The following is an 18,943-nucleotide window of genomic DNA, read 5'->3' as shown; positions in this document are numbered from 1 at the left end:
TAAACAGAAATGGAATATGTTAGACTCAAAATTATCAAATTATTGTGTTCGGAACAGACGAGGCGTTAATCTCTTGATCCCTCTTCCATCTCCTTTAAAGCTGCATCATGTAAGAGCTAAATCTGCCTATCGCAGGCCCTTTTTTCTGGCTTCAAATCGTACATAAATTATTATTTAGACAGTTATTCACAATTATTGAAATAAAATTAAACCATATGTTAGTCCCGAAACGACCTAGTTTGTGTCGAGTGAACGTTAAACCCCATTTCTTTCTCTCTCTCTCACATGGCTGAGATTTAAATGGATTTGAACACTTTAACGATGAAATAGATAATGGAAACTTAGTCTCGGATGTCAAGTACCGTTGCTACGATATTAATTAAACGATCTGCGCTACATCTTCAAACAGTCATCACTTCGCCCAGAATAATGTAATTAGAGTGAAATTTTCCCTATATTCAGTTGTCATGATATATTTTTGAATTATTATAGCAAACAACGACCAGCTTATAATCGACTCTCTAGACCATCGGATGGGTCAGATTTAAAAATTTAAAGACAAAATGGCCAATCGAGGCTAGTTCTCGATTGTCAAGTATCGTTGCTACGTTAATGAACAATCTACGTTATATCTTCAAACAGTGATAGCTTAGCCCAGACCAGAATAAAGCGAGAGAGAGAGAGAGGGGGGGAGAGAGAGATGGGGTTTAACGTCCACTCGACACAAACTAGGTCATTTCGGGACTAACATATGGTTTAATTTTATGTCAATAATTCGCTTGCCCGTAGGGATATTTAGTAGGGGAGGAATCCGGAGGACCCGGAGAAAACCCACGAGGTTGGACAGGCAACCCTACTCGTCACAAACTAGGTCATTTCGGGACAAACACATGGTTCAATTTTATTTCAATAATGTGCTTGCGCATAGGGCTCTTTAGCAGTGGGAGGAAACCGGAGGACCCGGAGAAAACCCACGAGGTTGGATAGGCGACCCTACTCCTTGTCACGTACAACCGGGGAATCAAAACCACGCCAGTTGACTCAATGAAAGACATTATCATACAGCGCGCACGTGCTAACCATTCGGTCACCCACCACCCCCACCCCCTCCCAGCCCTGAATAAAGCAATTTTAATGAAAGTTTCAATATAGTCAGTTTTCGTGATATATTTTTGAACAATTATAGTAAGAACGACCAGCTTTCTATCTATATTTTACATAATGTACCTTTAAAGTTGTTGAATTGAACGATGACCCATAGAATTGGTAACGTGAGAAGTTCACACCATACCACAGCGTCGACTCGAACACTACCCTCCCTTTTCAAAGGGCGACTGTAACTGATATGACACCACCAAAAAATTGAACCGTTGAAAGGTGGTTTTGATCATCTTGAAGGAATAATTCTACAATCATAATGTTATTTGGTTCCCACACCCCCGTCATTCAGGAATTCGGTCGAGGTTTTTGTTGGGCCACTTGGCTCCTACACACCATAGCCAAAACTTGTCTTTTATAACCAGAGTACGGCTCTTAAAAGCTTTTATGAAGTAAAGTGTGCGATTATTTTCTTTTGTATGTCCTATTGTACTTACGCTGTCTCTGTTGTCTTTGAAGAGCGCGGAAAAGAGAGTTCGTGTTCATTCGCCATTACCGTTATAGACGGATGTATGGACCCAGTGTAATTGTAGCGCGGAGACAAGCGGTCTCGACAGCCCGTCCTTTCGGCATCTCAACCCGGCATTTGATTGTTAAATACTGTTATTTTGGGGGGAAATAGCTGAAAGAGAAAACTAATTGTATTTACTTATGTATTTTATATATTCCATATTGCTTGTTTTTTTCTGTGGGATATTCTACTGAAGAATGGGCGGCCAGGTTGGCTCAGTGAGTAAGACGCTGGCTCGCTAGCCTGGAGGTCGCGTGTTCGATCCCTGCATTGGCTGGGAAGGTTCATCGGGATTTTCCGAAGTGGTTTCCTCTTGTCAGTGGTGCAGAACGGAGGGCCTGACGAGGACAGCTGACTAGCCGTTCGGATGGTACGAAAAACCGAGGTCTCGTGTATACATTGGCGTGCACGTAAAAGATCCCTTGGCAGTTGAAATTATATATGCTGTAGTATGCTGTAGCGCCGCTGTCCGGCAACATTGCCCTCATAGCACACTTTATAGCGTTAAACCCTGTTTCATTTCTAGCGAAGAAGAAATGGTGTTAGACCTACATATTCTGATCTCTCGAAACCAAGGCCTAAATGTTTTTGGTCTTGTGGACGATATTAGTAGAGGCGTGTCCAGGAGTTTGAGTAGGCGTTGACAGCCTCTGGCTTGGCGTCGGGTCTGGGGGTATTACCCGTGGCAATATTTCTGATCATTTATGTATAGGATTCGAGTGGAGGAGGGAGGGGTACCCAAACAATTGCAACGTCATGCACGATCTGTACGAGAAGGGTGACCCCTCGTACCCCCCCCCCCCTCCCCCCAGATAAAACGTACTTTAAAGTTGTGGTATAAGCTAAAACATACATTATGCGACTGTTTTTCGTTTCAATTTAGAAAAAAATGTCAAGTCCAAAGCGAGTAAATTCGGGTTAGATCTATTTGATAAGGCCAACTTCAAGTTTCGTCAAAGGTCACGCGATGTTGGCTAAACAGGGCTAGCGCTAACCCCAACCCTAGCCCTAATGCTTCCTTAACAATCTCGCCAACAGTCACCGTATTTACATCTCAGTGACCTTGACACAAATTGAGCTGGTCTTGACAAATAGATGTAGCCAGTAAATTAGGTTTTAATTTTGGACTAAATTCCAGAGGAGAGAGAGAGAGAGAGAGGAAATGGGGTTTAACGTCCACTCGACACAAACTTGGTCATTTCGGGACTAACACATGGTTTAATTTTATTTCAATAATTCGCTTGCGCGTAGGGGTCTAAATTCCAGAACTTGCCCGCACCTTTGTTACCCGTAGTACGTGTAGTGACGTGTGAATGTTAAAATTAGACATATTTCGTATGATGATCTAATAGAAATCAAAGAATTGAATTTAATGATTAACTGTTTCAAGATGGACCGTGTTAATCTTTGATCAGTCCAGATTTCTCTTTCTGATACAGCCATCTGTATTCAACTTCCGGTACTTGCAATTCGATCCCATATAGGCCTATTGATTGTTGAGTGACCTACTCTGATGACCACCGTGGCCATTCATTATTAAGTATAACAACGCCCTGATTAAAGCCGCGATGTCCTCCATATTGTTGAGGCGGTATTTAACCCGTTGTCTTTCATCCTTTAACATCTGCTTCCTCCAATCCGCGCCGCCCTCTCGCGCTAATCCATGGGAACCTTGCGTCCATTCATTCATAATGTGACGCTTGTTCCATTCACTGGACTATTCCATTCACACAACAGGGTTATGGTAAATTGATCGCACGGCCAGTGGTCAAGGAAACCACTTGTCAATCAAACTGAACTTTGCGGTTTTTGTGGTCAACGGTTTTTGTATCCTTAATTACACATTACGGCCTGCTGCGGTTTTGATAACACAATACATGGAGCGTGACCGCTACACAAATAATGATTAAATGAATTCTTGTGGTCACTCAACGGTCAGTTTTCGTTCACCACAAGCCCCATTATTACTTATCACACTGATCGCAGTATTTTGTTTACGACCTGCCAGATTTTGACATTGACGTCAGAACGACCAATACCTGGTCCTGTTCTTTATTTAATACAACATAAGAAACATGAATATGTATGAATTGTATTATTTTATACGGTATACAGGCTAAAATGAAACGGAGTGGGGTTTAACGTCCGACTGTTTGTACAGACTGGGCTAATGAAGACGGGTATACGCCATACAGTAAAAAATGAGTGAAATGTTGCCCGACATAAACTATGGCATTTCGGGACTAACATGTGGTTCAATTTTATTTCAATAATTCGCTTGCGCGTAGGGGTCTTTAGCAGTGGAGGAAACATATGAGGTTAGACAGACGACCCTACTACTTGACACGCCATACAATAAAAATGAGTGAAATTTTGCTCGACACAAACCATGTCATTTCTGGACTAACATGTGGTTCAATTTTATTTCAGTAATTCGCTTGCGCGTAGGTATCTTTAGTGGGAGGAAACCCATGGGGTTGGACAGACGACCCTACTCCTTGTACAAGCAGGGAATCGAAACCACGCCACTTATGATCTAACGCGCACGCGTTAAACAATTCGCCCCCCCCCCCCGAAAACAGGTCTAGTCGTTCAGATGGGACGAAAAACCGAGGTCCCGTGTACACATTGGCGTGCACGTAAAAGATCCATTGGAAGTTGGAATTCGATATAAGAGTAGGCCCTAGTGCCGCTGCCCGGGCAAAATTTCCCTCATAGCACACTGTATGGCGTATGCCAAGCTTCATTGGCCCAGTTTAGGAGCAGAACAGTAGGACGTTAAACCCCATTTCATTTCATTTCCCGAAAACAGATTAAAATAGATCACCAATGCAGGTCTGTAGTTTCTTCAAAATCTGATATTAGAGTCTACGATTAAACCAGTGTTTAAATTTCCGCAACAGGACCCCCTGGTAGACGTTATTCGTGAAAATTGTGGGTTCTAACATTACCTTGTGGGTCCAATTTAACAAAAAACACACTTCACTCCCAAAGCTTTGAATTGCTAAGTTCCGTTTTACAGCCATTTGGGACAGGATTAAACGTTAAAATATGGATTCAATACCGATTGACTGTTCACATGACAATTTTAATGTCTATCTCTACATTTGAAGGATTTAATCTTATTACTAATATCCCACTCCTTTCAACCCTTTGAATTAATTCTCTATTTATTGAATTAAAGACATACAAGGAGGTTGTGTTCTCTAAAAAAAAGGGCCTATTTATATCCGCGTCGTGATTTCCGGGTTGTCTGTATTCCTTGGAAATATATATATATATATTTTTATTTTTAATTTAAGGGTGATTGAGGAACACGGCTAGATTGTTTCCTTATTCAAATAGGAGCGACGGATATCTGTAAACGATGTGTGTAGCTAATCCCATAAATAACTCAGGTTTGATTCCGGTTATCGGTAGTACGGTGGTCTGAGGGCGTCTAGTGTTTCGAATGATATAAGAAATCGGGGTCCCGTGTACACGTTAGCGTGTGCGTGCGTGTAAGAGAGAGAGAGAGAGGTCCCAGGGGTCCCAGGAAACCGGAGGTCCCAGAGAAAACCCACCAGGTTGAACAGGCGACCCTACTCCTTGTCACATAGTACTATCGGTGAATCGAGAATTGAAACCATGCCAGTTGACTCAATAGCAGACCTTGCGATACAATGCGCACGCGCTAACCATTCGGCCCCAACATGCACGTAAAAGAAGCCTTGACAGTTCAAATTCGGCGAAGAGTAGTCCTTCGGTTGGGAAGTAAAACCAGGGTCAATGGCCCACGTAAAGATGGACGAAGTGAAATTAAATGTTATGATATTCTTCCCATTAAGAACATTGACTTAAGTTGAGAAATTCTATAAATAAAACACGACCAAGAGACTTATATAATTTAATATATTAATAATAGTATGTTAGTCTAAGACTTAACCGTCTTAAATCCTAACGTGGACCGACACTTACGTCAGTCCGCAATCTCATTAATAAAGACACGATCCGAAGCGTACTAATGGATACCTAATAATAGGGTGTAATTAGCGGCCTGTTCATTAGGAGATGTTTTATTCCTGTAAGGATATATTTATATATATTTATATATAAGTCGATTGTACGTCATAAAACCATTATTGAGCGTAATAATTCTAATCTTGTAGATTAAGCTACCCCTTAAATAGCTTTATTTAACGTCCGCTTCCACCGAGGTGATATCGCAGACAATCCCCCCAAAGACCTTTAATACCAAGAATGTATAGTCGTTCGGTGGGACGAAAAACCAAGGTCACGTGTACACATTGATGTGCACGTAAAAGATTCCTTGACAGTTGCAATTCGATATGAGTATAGGCCGTAGTGTAGTTAAACCACATTTCATTTCCTACATTGCCGTATAATAGATGACATTGTGTCTTCCTTCTTCATACACTTCCATTGCCACTTTAAATATAGTATCTTTAGAAACCGATAAATCTTGCTCTTCGGGATCACCATCCAGAAGGGTCAATACATCGCTAGTCAGTGTCGTCATTTCCAATTTACGTTAAAATGAACTCAAATTATTGATTATTTAACACATTGCCCGCCCCCCCACATACACACACGCACAGACCCACCAAAATCGAAATATTTACGGTACAGTAGATAAAATAATCCCTCAGATTGAATACAGAGAGAGAGAGAGAGAGAGAGAGAGAGAGAGAGAGAGAGGTGGTTTAACGTCCACTCGACACAAACTAGGTCATTTCGGGTCTATCACATGGTTCAATTTTATTTCAATAATTCGCTTGCGATTAGGGGTCTTTAGCAGTGGGAGGAAACCGAAGGAACCGGAGAAAACTCATGAGGTTGGATTGAAAACAATCGGATTAAACGGGGGCCCATCAAAAGATGTTAACGGATTATAAATGGCTGGTTTGAAAAACACATAAAACAATGAAAAATAATTTATAATGTGCCAGGCTTCACATGAACTCGGGGGTAGGGCGAATGGTCGTAACTTCTGTCATTGAGTAAAGTAGTTTGGTTTCGATTCCCAGCTTGTACGTGATAAGGAGTAGGGTCACCTGTCCAACCTCATGGGTTGTTTTTTTTTCGGGTTCTCCGATTTCTTCCCACTGCTAAAGACCCCTACGCGCAAGCGAATTATTGAAATAAAAAAGAACCATAAAAATGTTAGTCTCGAAATGACCTCGTTTGTGTCAAGTGGATTTTAAACCCCTTTTCTCACAACTGGGGCTAACAAATTATGTCAAGGTTCCTTTACGTTCACGCTTTTCGTCCCATCGGTATGACTATCACACTAGGGTGATTGTTATTTAAACCGACAAAACCAAAACAAAAAGAAGAAACAAATCCGCATCTGTTTAATTTAGTTTTAAAAAGTCGTCTAGCTTGTCTCGGTAATTAAATCTGGACTTCTAACATGAATGAAGACTACGACGGTAGACTACCCTAATTTTCAAGTATGAGATACGACGATATAGGCTATTGACATACTAGCCGACTATATAGGCCTACGTTTTAAATTAAGATCTGCGTTTTAATATTCCCGCTAATCTATTAAATAAATACACGATTTTTGACATCGAATGACACGCATTCAATTCACCCTGTTCAATTTGATATATTAAAAAAGGTCATTTTACGAGGAATAGAAATAAGATCCCACGCGCCATGCGCGAGCCTTTTCATTCATATAGCACGAGAAACGATATAGAGCTAGGATCGAAGGATGCGAGATTACAAACGTTGACCTAATTTCTTATGTGGTTTTATTTGTTTTGCTGGTTTCAAATAAAGGGATTGGGATTAATCGGCCATATGGTACACTTAACGATGTTTTTCCGTAGCTGTCAGGAAGATTAAGGGTAAGATATAACCGGACCTTCAGTTAGTTTTCCGTCATTTGGCGGGATACTCAATGTATCGCAGCTTATTTCTTTCATTGACTGTTCCCAGCTTGTTTGCTATCACAGTCACGTGGTATATCGGCAGATTACCATATTTGGCATAAGATAAACAAACAAGTGCGTGGGCTTCATGTTTTGTTGCAGTGCAGTTCTTCTAATATTATTCCAAAACTATTTCTGTGCTTCATATTCATACTGGTGTTTTTCTTGCATCCTGTAATTCTATTTGTCCGCTTCAATCGCGCGAGAACGGATTATCTTTAAATTATTCTTACTCCCCCACATCCATAGTCGACTCACCCGACCGGAAGTCCTATGGGAGGTCAGTTTGCGTTTTTGGTTCATATTTCAGAGTGAACTGGCTTTTACCGTATAAGACTTCTAATAGTGTACGTTTGTAGAAAACTTCAAGTTCTTTGAATTTAAGATGTTTTTATCTTCGGATTAACATAAGTGTATTGTTCGAATGGATCTTGCCGTAAGTATTTTGCATGCTATATGTGACGGGCAGCTAGAAAATGGCCCGATTTTTATCGTCGAGTCGAGTAGGTTGGTTGATTTTATGTTCGCTAGTGTTCGAGCTGGCTATATTATGCGGCTGACATCTCTGCCCGCGCGCTGCTTTCGATTCAACTTGAACGAGTACAGGAAAATTTCCAGCAACGGGACAAGATTGTTTTTCTAAACTCACACTGATGCTGTGTTTTAAAGATTTTGTGAAGGCAGCGAGACAATTTGACTTGAAATGACAGTTAAATGTTGCAGTTATCGGACGTAACCGTGAGTGAAGCCATTCGATTTTCGTTTGATCAGTTTTCTGATGTTGACTTCATGTCCATGGTCAGTAAGGTGTTTGAACATTTTTATTATAATTTTTTATTTATATAATTTTGATGGTAAATTTAGATATATTTGGATTCGATGGTAAATTTAGAATATAAATTTGTATTTGATGGTAAATTTAAAATATTTAAAGTTGATCAATTTTAATATATATATATATATATAATATATCCAATGAATATAATTTTTGCAAAGAAGCAAAGTATACAATCATTTCTGCTTATTTCATTTATTACCCGCGGTACACAATATGACATTTATCAACCGGTATAATAATAAATGTTGTTGAAAATAATTTTCTACCTTCGTTGGAATAACAAGTTAATTTTATCATCAATAATTTTCATTTAAGAAATTCGAAGACTTGCTTGATCGTCTAGGAAGGTATATGGTCTACATATACCAATTGGTTATTTTGTCCATACATTAATTTGTGATATATTGATTAAACATATATTATGCAAGAGCTAAATCTGTCTATTGCAAGTCTTTCTTTAGTCCTGAAATGTTATCTAAATTATTAATTAGACATTAATTAACCTATCCAGACCATAATCAACTCTAGATGGCATCGCTAGCCTGCGATCTTTAGTGGATTATGAGCCGATTTACTGCATAACTTTCCTTCACGATTTAACGATGAAATGGATAATCGAGACTATGCTGTTTATTGTACTGACTTTAGTAAAGATGATCGAGGCTAGGTGGAAATTTCAACCGCTTAGTTCTCGGTTCATAGTGGATCAATTTGAATGAAATTTTCAGCAAATTGCCTTTACACGATCTGGTTATTAACTATTATAGTGAGAACTGCCAACTCTCCCATAATGTATCTTTAATTTACATTGATTAAGCATGAATTGAAATTATGTGATTTTATTTCTAATTGCAGACATTTTTGAAAATGTGGAGTTATGGATAGACTGTTGGTGTTTTAGAAACAAATAGTATGCCTATAGACACAACTGGAATGAGAGCGACAACCATCCGAGCTCTTCCACCTCCAGATGCCCAAACCGGCACACAAGCCATAACCTTGAACCAGGTGCGACCGGGCCCCAGGCCCCAAAATGAATATGTGGACAGTCCTGGGCCCCACAAGTTACATCCGTTAAAAAGTGTGACCCCTGCGATTCATCATCAACATGTGACGCAGCCACCTCGGATATGTTTACCGACGACCGTTCGGAATAGCCGATCAACACTTTCGAATCCTAATACTAATATTATTTCGAATCAGCCGACGTCGGTGTCGCCCCCACTAAAGAAGGATAATGGTGATAATGACGATGGACACGCAGAGTCGATTATTTGTAAAAACTGTGGGTTATGTCGCTGTGCTGCGTGCACGGAGCCACGGGAGCTACCATCACGCTGGTGCTGTGGAGATAAATGTGAATTGTCCGCAGAAAAGGCCCTAGAATACTCGACGTGTTTTTGCTTAGTGAAGGGAGCGTTTTATCATTGCGGTGCAGGCGGACAGGACGATAACTCTTGCTATGAAGATCCCTGTGCTTGCTGCTCGGGATCACACTGTATTCAAAGGTGGACCTGCATCACGATGATGTCCGTTTGTTTCCCGTGTCTTTGCTGTTACTGGCCGGTACGGGAATGCATGAAAGCTTTCACCACATGCTATAACAAGTGTCGCAAAAAAGGGTGCCAATGTGGTGGCTCTACGAAAAAGGGCAAATGCTCATCCAAACACTCTCAGACTCGCAGACTGCTTATAGAGTCGGACAGTTCGAGTGCATGAAAAAAAAATGGCCAAATTAACGGCATTTACAGTCCACGTAAAGTGGAGTGATCTTAAAGCGGGTGTATACATGTATGTACAGTAAAAGATTGTTGTGAATAGGATGAAATTCTGACAGGTCTATCAGTATATATATATACAAATGTCAGACAGTTATTATCTATATTTTGGATTTGGAGCAACTATGATTTAGATGTTTTATTCATGTGCTCTATGTGCCAATGGAATTGTTAAGTTGCACGTTCTGGGCATTATTAAATAACAAATGAACTAAATTGGAAAGGAGACCAGATATATATGTTAAATTATTTCTCAGTATTCGTTTCAAAATTTATGAAATTTATTTCTTTTCTTTTTTTGTATTTTGGAATCCACCCCATTCAACAGTTTTATTTTGTAAACTAAAAAAAATGGACCCAGTGGCTTTAAAGCACCGTGCATATGTACTTAACCAGTGAAATATATAGATGCTTGTAAAAAAATTTTGTGTAAAAATCAGGAATCTTTCTACGATGGAGTTTATTCAAGGAAAAGTGTTTTCAAAACCAAGATAACAGGATTACTGATAAAACAAAATGATGGTGTTGGTTTATCTCCCCAATAACCAAAATTATTGAATGGAATATATTATTATTATGATTACAGTATATCTTTTATAGTGTCTGTTGTGTCCGTTTCCCTAGGATTTAAATGTAAATGTTAAAAGATTGGAGATATTTAAATCTTTGTTATTCTTAAATTATCATCATGGAGGAGGTAGGATTCTTGTTACGAAATTTTTATCATGTGTTCAGACAATTTTGGATGTGACATATATAGGCCTGATCTTGCGGGTAAGGTGTCTTCAGTTTTGTTGGGAGCTGATGTTCATTAATGTCAGTATATTTAATGTAAGTACAGTACTGTTCTCATTGTCAAATTATTATAATGTATTCCCCCCCCCCCCTTTCTTTTTTTTTATCTATAAATCATTTCTTATTTGTGACTGTTTCTAATCTAATGAACCAATCCCCCTCATTTTGAACCTTGTCCATACACCTTGCCATCAATGAATAACAGTCACGAATTTCATCATAAAAAGTTAAGTTTTTAGAAATGTATTTGTTGACATCATCAAATTATTTCATTATTATTATGGATTTCTTACAGGATAATCCTAATGGAAAAATAATAGACAAAGTTCTCTAGGTCTGAATTTTCGATATAAATTTTACACTTTAATTTTATACATTTACTTTTGATTGCCTGGAGCAAAAATAGGGCCTACATGTACAAACATTTTGGATATTTTTTGTAAACAAAAATTACATAGAATATCCAGAAACAAGATTTTTAATTTTGAGAAAAAAAAAATGGGAATTGATTTTTCCTTCATACTTGTTCATGTGATTTAAAGTCTGTTTCAGATATCTGTACATGTACATTTTTGGATTTAGTACAGTGCTTTGTCATCATTTTTCTTGTTTGCTTGAGAAAAAACATATATTTATTGTGCTATATTCTATGTAAAGATTTTAGGACTACTTTATATAAAATAGGCTATATTTATTGTGAATTTTAACACTGCTGTTGAGACAGTAGACAGTTGTTATGGTGACTGATATAGTTCACAAGGAGAATGGGGGAGGAGGGGGGAGGGTAATTTCATTATGAACAATTTTCCCCACTCCCTGATAAATCTCCCCCTCATCTGTGAAAAGGACAGTCATTTAAAACCGTGGTGATGTGAAATGTACACGGTTTGGTGAGTGTATCAGTACGAAGAATAATGTGTATATATATATAGAAACAATAGATGCTGCACAGTCTATGAAAGCAGTTGTATAAAGTATTGTTGCTGTTATGAAATTATGTGTTCTGTTTTTAATCCCCTTCACTCCCCCCAAAAAAACCCAAAATATAATTAATTGTGTCCCAAGGGGGCATGTTCAGGAATTTGATCATTTGGGTTCCACGATGGAGACAACTTGAAGTTGACGTAAAGTCTGGGGGGATTACCCGACCATTTAATAAAATCAGAATCTCTGAGAATTTAGGTCCTTACCTGTATAGGAATAGAGTGTTCAGAGTGAATTGAAAACGGCGCCAAATCTTTGCACGTTTGTTCCCTCCATCATGTCAATGCATCAGGACCCTGGTCTGACCCTGTATAAACGTTGTTATCAATAGCTACTGCTAACCAAGGCCATGCATAATGTGATGTCGAATGCACTAAACACTTAATGCATTACCCAGATGCATTAATTCACCAATCGTGAGAGTTGTCTTTTGATAGCTATTGTTGCCATTCAACAGTCTGATATGCATACATACAGTACAGTATGCATGTACAATGCGTCCACCTTTATAATTATGGAAATATTTGTAAGACTTAGTCCCTTTCAGTACAATCTGACTTTTGAGGGGTTTTTTTTTTTGATATGTCTATGTTTTTCAGGAACAGGAAGGCACCATTGGATTATATACTTGTAAAATGAGACATCTGTGATTAATGAATGAATGAATGAACATAAAGGAAAGAATGAATGAATATAAAAGAAAGGATGAATGAATGCTACTTGTACATTTTTCTCCAGAAATACATTTTTGTGAATATTAGAAATAACTCTTGTCAGAGAAAAACAATTCCATGATTTAAATGTGTAAGCTACATGTAGGTACACTGTAGGGGGCATATGTACACTGTTGGCTACATGTACACCAAAGGGACCTGTGCATGAACACTGTAAGGAGATGTACACCGAAGGGGCCCCTATTTAAATTACCTTCTAATGCGCTGTGGTGCTACAGAGGCTCAATGTGGAAAAAGAAACATAATTTAGTTTCTCCTAATCATTCATTAAGACATTTTATTTAAATATTCATAATATACATGTAAGTGAAAATACATGTAGGAAGGACAGTACTGTCATTACAAATTACATGTAAACTTTCATCAAAATAACCCAGAGTACTGCCATTACAAATTACATGTAAACTTCTATCAAAATAACCCACAGTACTGTCATTACAAATTACATGTAAACTCCTAACAAAATGACTGGAAGTACTGCCATTACAAATAACATGTAAACTCCCATCAAATAACCCATAGTACAGCCATCACAAATTACATGTAAACTTCTATCAAAATGTATAGTACAGCTGTTTCAAATTTACAATTTCATGTACATATCCTAAGAAAATGACTTAGAGTACAGCCATTACATGTACATGTACATATTCCTAAAAAAAGTAAATTACCTTGGACAGTCATTCTAACAAAATTAAAACATACATGTAACTGTTCGAACATGGTCCATACATGTACACATCCCCAACAACACTAAAATATAGAATCCTACGTTTATGGGTAAACAGTAAGGAAATTTAATTTATGCAATTAAAACATAACTGTATTTCACCTACATTAGTATACATGTTCCTATAAATTATCAAACGTCTATGGGAATAAAAATTAAAGCGATTTAACGTATTCGATATTAAATATATAAACACGCCGTTCCACAGTTTAAGTAGACCAGCAGGATATGTAATATTAAATAGTCGACTTCCTATTATCCTGTTGTCTGAGGCTGTTCAAGTAGGAATTGTTGGGAAGCCCACAACTCACTGAGAGAGACCGCCATTCGACATGAATAATGGAGGAGGGTGGTTACAGAAATTATATAGGTTTATGTGTTAATAGATCGACAAGAAAGGTTCACTATTCATGATAACCGGAAATCTACCCTAGAAATTGTGATTCATGAATTACAGTAAACGGCTTATATAATAGTTTGTGCAAAATGTGTGCTGTGTGTTTCTAAATGATATCCATCGGCGTTGGATGCACTGTGTATTTCTTAATGATACATGTACGTGTATCTGCAGGGGAAATTTAGGGAGATCGCCAATCCCTATTCAGATACAAATCTGAATAAAAATACTGCTTATAAAAAAAAAAAATCATTTACTTTTTTAACAAATAAAAGAAACCAGATGCTCCATGAGATAAAATCAACTGGGATTTACCAATTTTTAAAAACAAAAGTCCTGCTGCTCCACGAGAAAAAATATACATTTATATACATTGTTTCTGTTATACAATGTACATGTAGCTATATGTACATGATTTTGTTGGTTTTTTTTAAAAAAAAAAAAGCAGAGATTCCACGAGTAAAAAAAGAAAAGAATATAATACCCTGTAGTTTTGGTTATACTTACATGTTGCTGTACATAAATGTTTTGTCGGTTGTCATACACTGGACAGGTTATGTCAAACAGAATTTAGCGATTGAGCACAATAAAAAAACACAATCTATATAGTAAACAATCACTGGTTTATACACACATATAGCGCGACGTTTCGACAAATATTTTCTTATCATTATCAAGCATAAAAATTATGTTGGGTTTTTTGTTGTTGTTGTTGAGGGAATCCTCGTCAAAATGTCGCACAGTTAATAAATCCAGTAATTGTGTATTGTACAATTAAACCGTGTGTTAATATGTTCAATTACTAAATCTCTTAGTAAAGAAATTACAATGTACATGTACATCTATGTAATGTTGTTTTACAGTATTTACTGTATTATACATTATATATCACGGTGGTACATGTAATTTCTAAAATAGTACACGAAGCCTGATTGGCACACAATTAATCATGTAAGCTTATGAATAATAAAAATATAACAATAAATAATACAAATAGTCTAACATTCACAACCATTAATAATAATAATAATAAAAAAACCAAATTATGACCGAATTGGGTTAAAGTGAATAAATTGAAATGAAATGGGGTTTAACTTTTCTGCACCGGTTCGGCTAATGAAGGCGGGCATACACCATGAATGGAAATGAAATGAAATGAAATGGGGTTTAACGTCCTACTGTTCTGCTCTGACTGGGATAATGAAGGCGGGCATACACCATGAATGGAAATGAAATGAAAAGAAATTGGGTTTAACGTCCTACTGTTCTGCTCTGACTGGGATAATGAAGGCGGGCATACACCATGAATGGAAATGAAATGAAATGGGGGTTTAACGTCCTACTGTTCTGCTCTGACTGGGCTAATGAAGGCGGGCATACACCATGAATGGAAATGAAATGAAATGAAATGGGGTTTAACGTCCTACTGTTCTGCTCTGACTGAGTTAATGAAGACTGGAAAATAAATTAAATATGTATATATTATGATGAATATCCTCTGCCTATTATATTTATTTATTTATTTTTTTAAAAAAGATATCGACGATTAGGCATTATGCTATTATTCACGTCTAAATATCAGCATTATTCATATACATGTAGATATTATTATATGCTGATTACACTATTTGCCTTATTACACTATTTTGCCTATACCGTTTTTTAGGACTTCGAATTTCGTCTAATGGTTTGGATTGTTTGTACTTGGTTTTATTTTATTTTTATCACACCTAAGAAAAATATGGATTTTTCATTTGGATCTTGATGTTTAATTAAATAAAACAGAGCAACCGAGAAATAACCGAGAACACACCAACAACCGAAAACAAATGAACTCTCCCGGTAGAATTCGGTGTGTAATTTGTAATGTAAATATACGTGCTGATTTGTGAGTAGAGCTTTTTATTTAAAAAAAAAATAATGAATGAACGAACGAAAAGTCTCTTGAATTAACCTGAGCTTAATGTACAAAAAAAGCCTGGCTACGTGGATATGTTAATGTTGCCAGTCGCAGTACTTATGTACAAATATTGTTTTATGAAAATGGCACATGACCTTTTCATTGACATATTCAAGGAGAATTGGTTCAAGGCTTTCGACAAACGAGAAGGTTGTGTATTTTTTTCTAAATTTGATACAGGAAATTTTACACAGAGCGAAAAAGGAAAAGGTTTTAATTTACGCTTCCATTCACGGTGATAAATTAGAGCCACGGCGGCTCAGTGAGTAAGGTGGTCTGGCTTCGATCCCTGTGTTGACCGAGAAAAATCCTAGGTCACGTGTACTCGCCGGCTTTCACATAAAAAGGGATCTTTTACGCGCACGCCAATGTATACACAGGACTTGGTTTTTGTACCATCCGAACGACTAGACAGCTACCCTTGTCAGACCCTCCGCCCTGAACCGATCGAACATGCCACCTCCAGACTATCGAACCGGAGTCTCACCAACTGAGCCACTGTGGCTCATTTGAGAAAAGTAGCACATTAAACTCATTTAACTTTATTTAAATTAGAAACTCTGTCTTCATTAGCCCGGTCGATGCAGAAGTGTAGGACGTTAATCACCATTTCATTAAAGTAGAAACAACCGTACCGAATAAAGATCCATGTATGTACTTTAATCAAGTGAACTATTCGCACCACAATTCAGTTTTTAAAAAAGAATTTTAGCCGTTCAAAAAAAAAAAAAAAAAAAAAATAACAGAAATAAATATAGAAAAATGAAACCACGTAGACCACATACATGTAGCAGATGTTGAAACAAGTATTTTGTTGTCATTTTAATTGTACCTGATATATATATATATATATATATATCTCATACATGGTAAATAATGACATATTTCTAACATACATGTATTTCAACCCTTCACAACAGCACACGTACAATCCAATTCAACCATATTGTCATGAAACAAAATAAGGTTTATACATGTAACGTCATACCAACCGGGATAAAATGCGATATGCAATGACGGCAATTGCTAGCTACTCTTAATAATATAATTACAAATGCACATGTACGTACATGTACTTGTACATTTATTAGGTCCAACATATTCACGCTCTGTATAAAATATATATTACAACGTACATGTACATAGTGTACATATTATGTACATGTATATATTATATTATGTACATGTACATGTATATATGTAGTATATTATGTACACGTATATACAAATGTAGTGTACATGTATGTAGTGTACATGTATGTAGTATACAATGTATTATGTAGATGTATGAAGTGTATATGTATATGTGTATATTATGTACATGTATATGTGTATATTATGTACATGTACATGTATACATTATATTATGTACATGTATATGTATTATGTACGTGTATATTATGTAGTGTATATATTATATTATATACATGTATATATCTAGTATATTATGTACATGTATATTATGTACATGTATATATGCAGTGCATTATGTACATGTATATTGTATAGTATTTTATGTACATAATTATGTGTATAGTGCATATGTATACAATGTAGTACATGTATATTAAATGTATGTGTATTGTATATTATGTACATTTATATTATGTATTGTGTATTATGTACATGTATATAATGTATCATGTATACAACAATACTATATACATATATAATTATGAAATATCAGACTGTATGTAAATGTAACCTTTAATATAACCACCATGTCCTATATTTTAATCATCTCTCCTGCTTATCGTATTTAATATGATAATGACTAATCGAGGCCAGGAATTTCACATTTACATATGGGTCATTCACATATTCTAGCAGGCCATATGGTTTGCAATACTCGTATAGAATGATGGCAGACATAGGGAGGAAGAATAATCTCGAGTCTTTCTAGCATATGTCCCAGATATTCATCTCAAGACCTACATATAAATGTGTATACGCGTACGAATTTAACGTATGCGTTTTCATTAATAAGGCTTTTGTAATGTAAGCATGTGTTGTCTTTAATAATGTTTTTCTATTCCAATCATATGTTTACAATGTGTGTAATTACGTTTAAATGGGCAGATATTCGTTTAAGTTTATTCAAAGCAGAAAGTTTTACCTACAAGATTAGCCGTTCACCCCCATCTCTTTTCATCACATTTTCTTAACACCCTTTCTGCTTTCGGTGTCAATCAGATATGAAATACGGTATGCAAAGTTTAATGACCTACGACAAAAACATAGTTTATTGCGCAGTTTACAGAATTGCTAAGTCGTAAGATCTAACAATTTAAAAAACAGATTTAGACTTCTTTCCACAATTAAACCAATTTAAAAACTCAATTTCAACTTATTTCGACAAGTAAACCAACTTAAAAATTTGATTTCAAGTTATTTCGACAAGTAACTCAATTTAAAAACTCAATTTCTACTTATTTCGACAAGTAAACCAATTTAAAAAAACAAAACAAAATTTGATTTCAACTTATTTCGACAAGTAACTCAATTTAAAAACTCAATTTCAACTTATTTCGACAAGTAAACCAATTTAAAAAAACAAAACAAAATTTGATTTCAACTTATTTCGACAAGTAACTCAATTTAAAAACTCAATTTCAACTTATTTCGACAAGTAACTCAATTTAAAAACTCAATTTCAACTTATTTCGACAAGTAAACCAATTTCAAAACTCAATTTCAACTTATTTCGACAAGTAAACCAATTTAAAAAACTCAATTTCAACTTATTTCGACAAGTAAACCAATTTAAAAAAACAAAACAATTTCAACTTATTTCGACAAGTAAACCAATTTAAAAACTCAATTTCAACTTATTTCGACAAGTAAACCAATTTAAAAAAACTCAATTTCAACTTATTTCGACAAGTAAACCGATTTAAAACTCAATTTCAACTTACTTCGATAAGTAAACCGATTGTTTTGTGTACCGAGTCTCTGGTCGCTATTTTGATTTTGTTTTCCTGTATATTAAATAATCAATTGCAGTTTATATTATCGTGGATTAAGTCGTGACAAATTAGATATTTTATTAGAAACATGCCAATGACAATCAGGGACTGTAATACATCAATGTGTTCTAAGAAGTTGATGTAATGTCA

At 36.4% G+C, this 18,943-nt stretch overlaps 1 protein-coding gene across 3 annotated transcripts; it reads left to right on the top strand.

Annotated features, from left to right (window-relative positions):
* Nucleotides 1-7,387: 7,387 nt before the first annotated feature.
* Nucleotides 7,388-12,016, top strand: LOC126829685 (protein sprouty homolog 2). Of its 3 annotated transcripts, none has more exons than XM_050559775.2 (2): nt 7,388-7,527; nt 9,305-12,016. In XM_050559775.2, the coding sequence occupies exon 2, from the start codon at nt 9,362-9,364 to the stop codon at nt 10,166-10,168; it is 807 nt and encodes a 268-aa protein (XP_050415732.1). In that variant the 5' UTR covers nt 7,388-7,527; nt 9,305-9,361; the 3' UTR covers nt 10,169-12,016. The 3 variants fall into 3 exon arrangements, with proteins under 3 accessions (XP_050415732.1, XP_050415731.1, XP_050415733.1); XM_050559774.2 differs by lacking the exon at nt 7,388-7,527 and adding an exon at nt 7,817-8,047; XM_050559776.2 differs by lacking the exon at nt 7,388-7,527 and adding an exon at nt 8,101-8,409.
* The last annotated feature ends 6,927 nt before the right edge of the window (nt 12,017-18,943 follow it).

Source organism: Patella vulgata, chromosome 8 (assembly GCF_932274485.2).
Source record: "Patella vulgata chromosome 8, xgPatVulg1.2, whole genome shotgun sequence".
In the NCBI taxonomy this organism is placed as follows: Eukaryota; Metazoa; Mollusca; class Gastropoda; family Patellidae; genus Patella; species Patella vulgata.
This window is presented reverse-complemented; position numbering and strand designations above follow the sequence as displayed.

Coding starts and splice junctions, on each gene's coding strand:
- LOC126829685 (XM_050559775.2), top strand. CDS start 9,362: ATGCCTATAGACACAACTGGAATGAGAGCGACAACCATCCGAGCTCTT.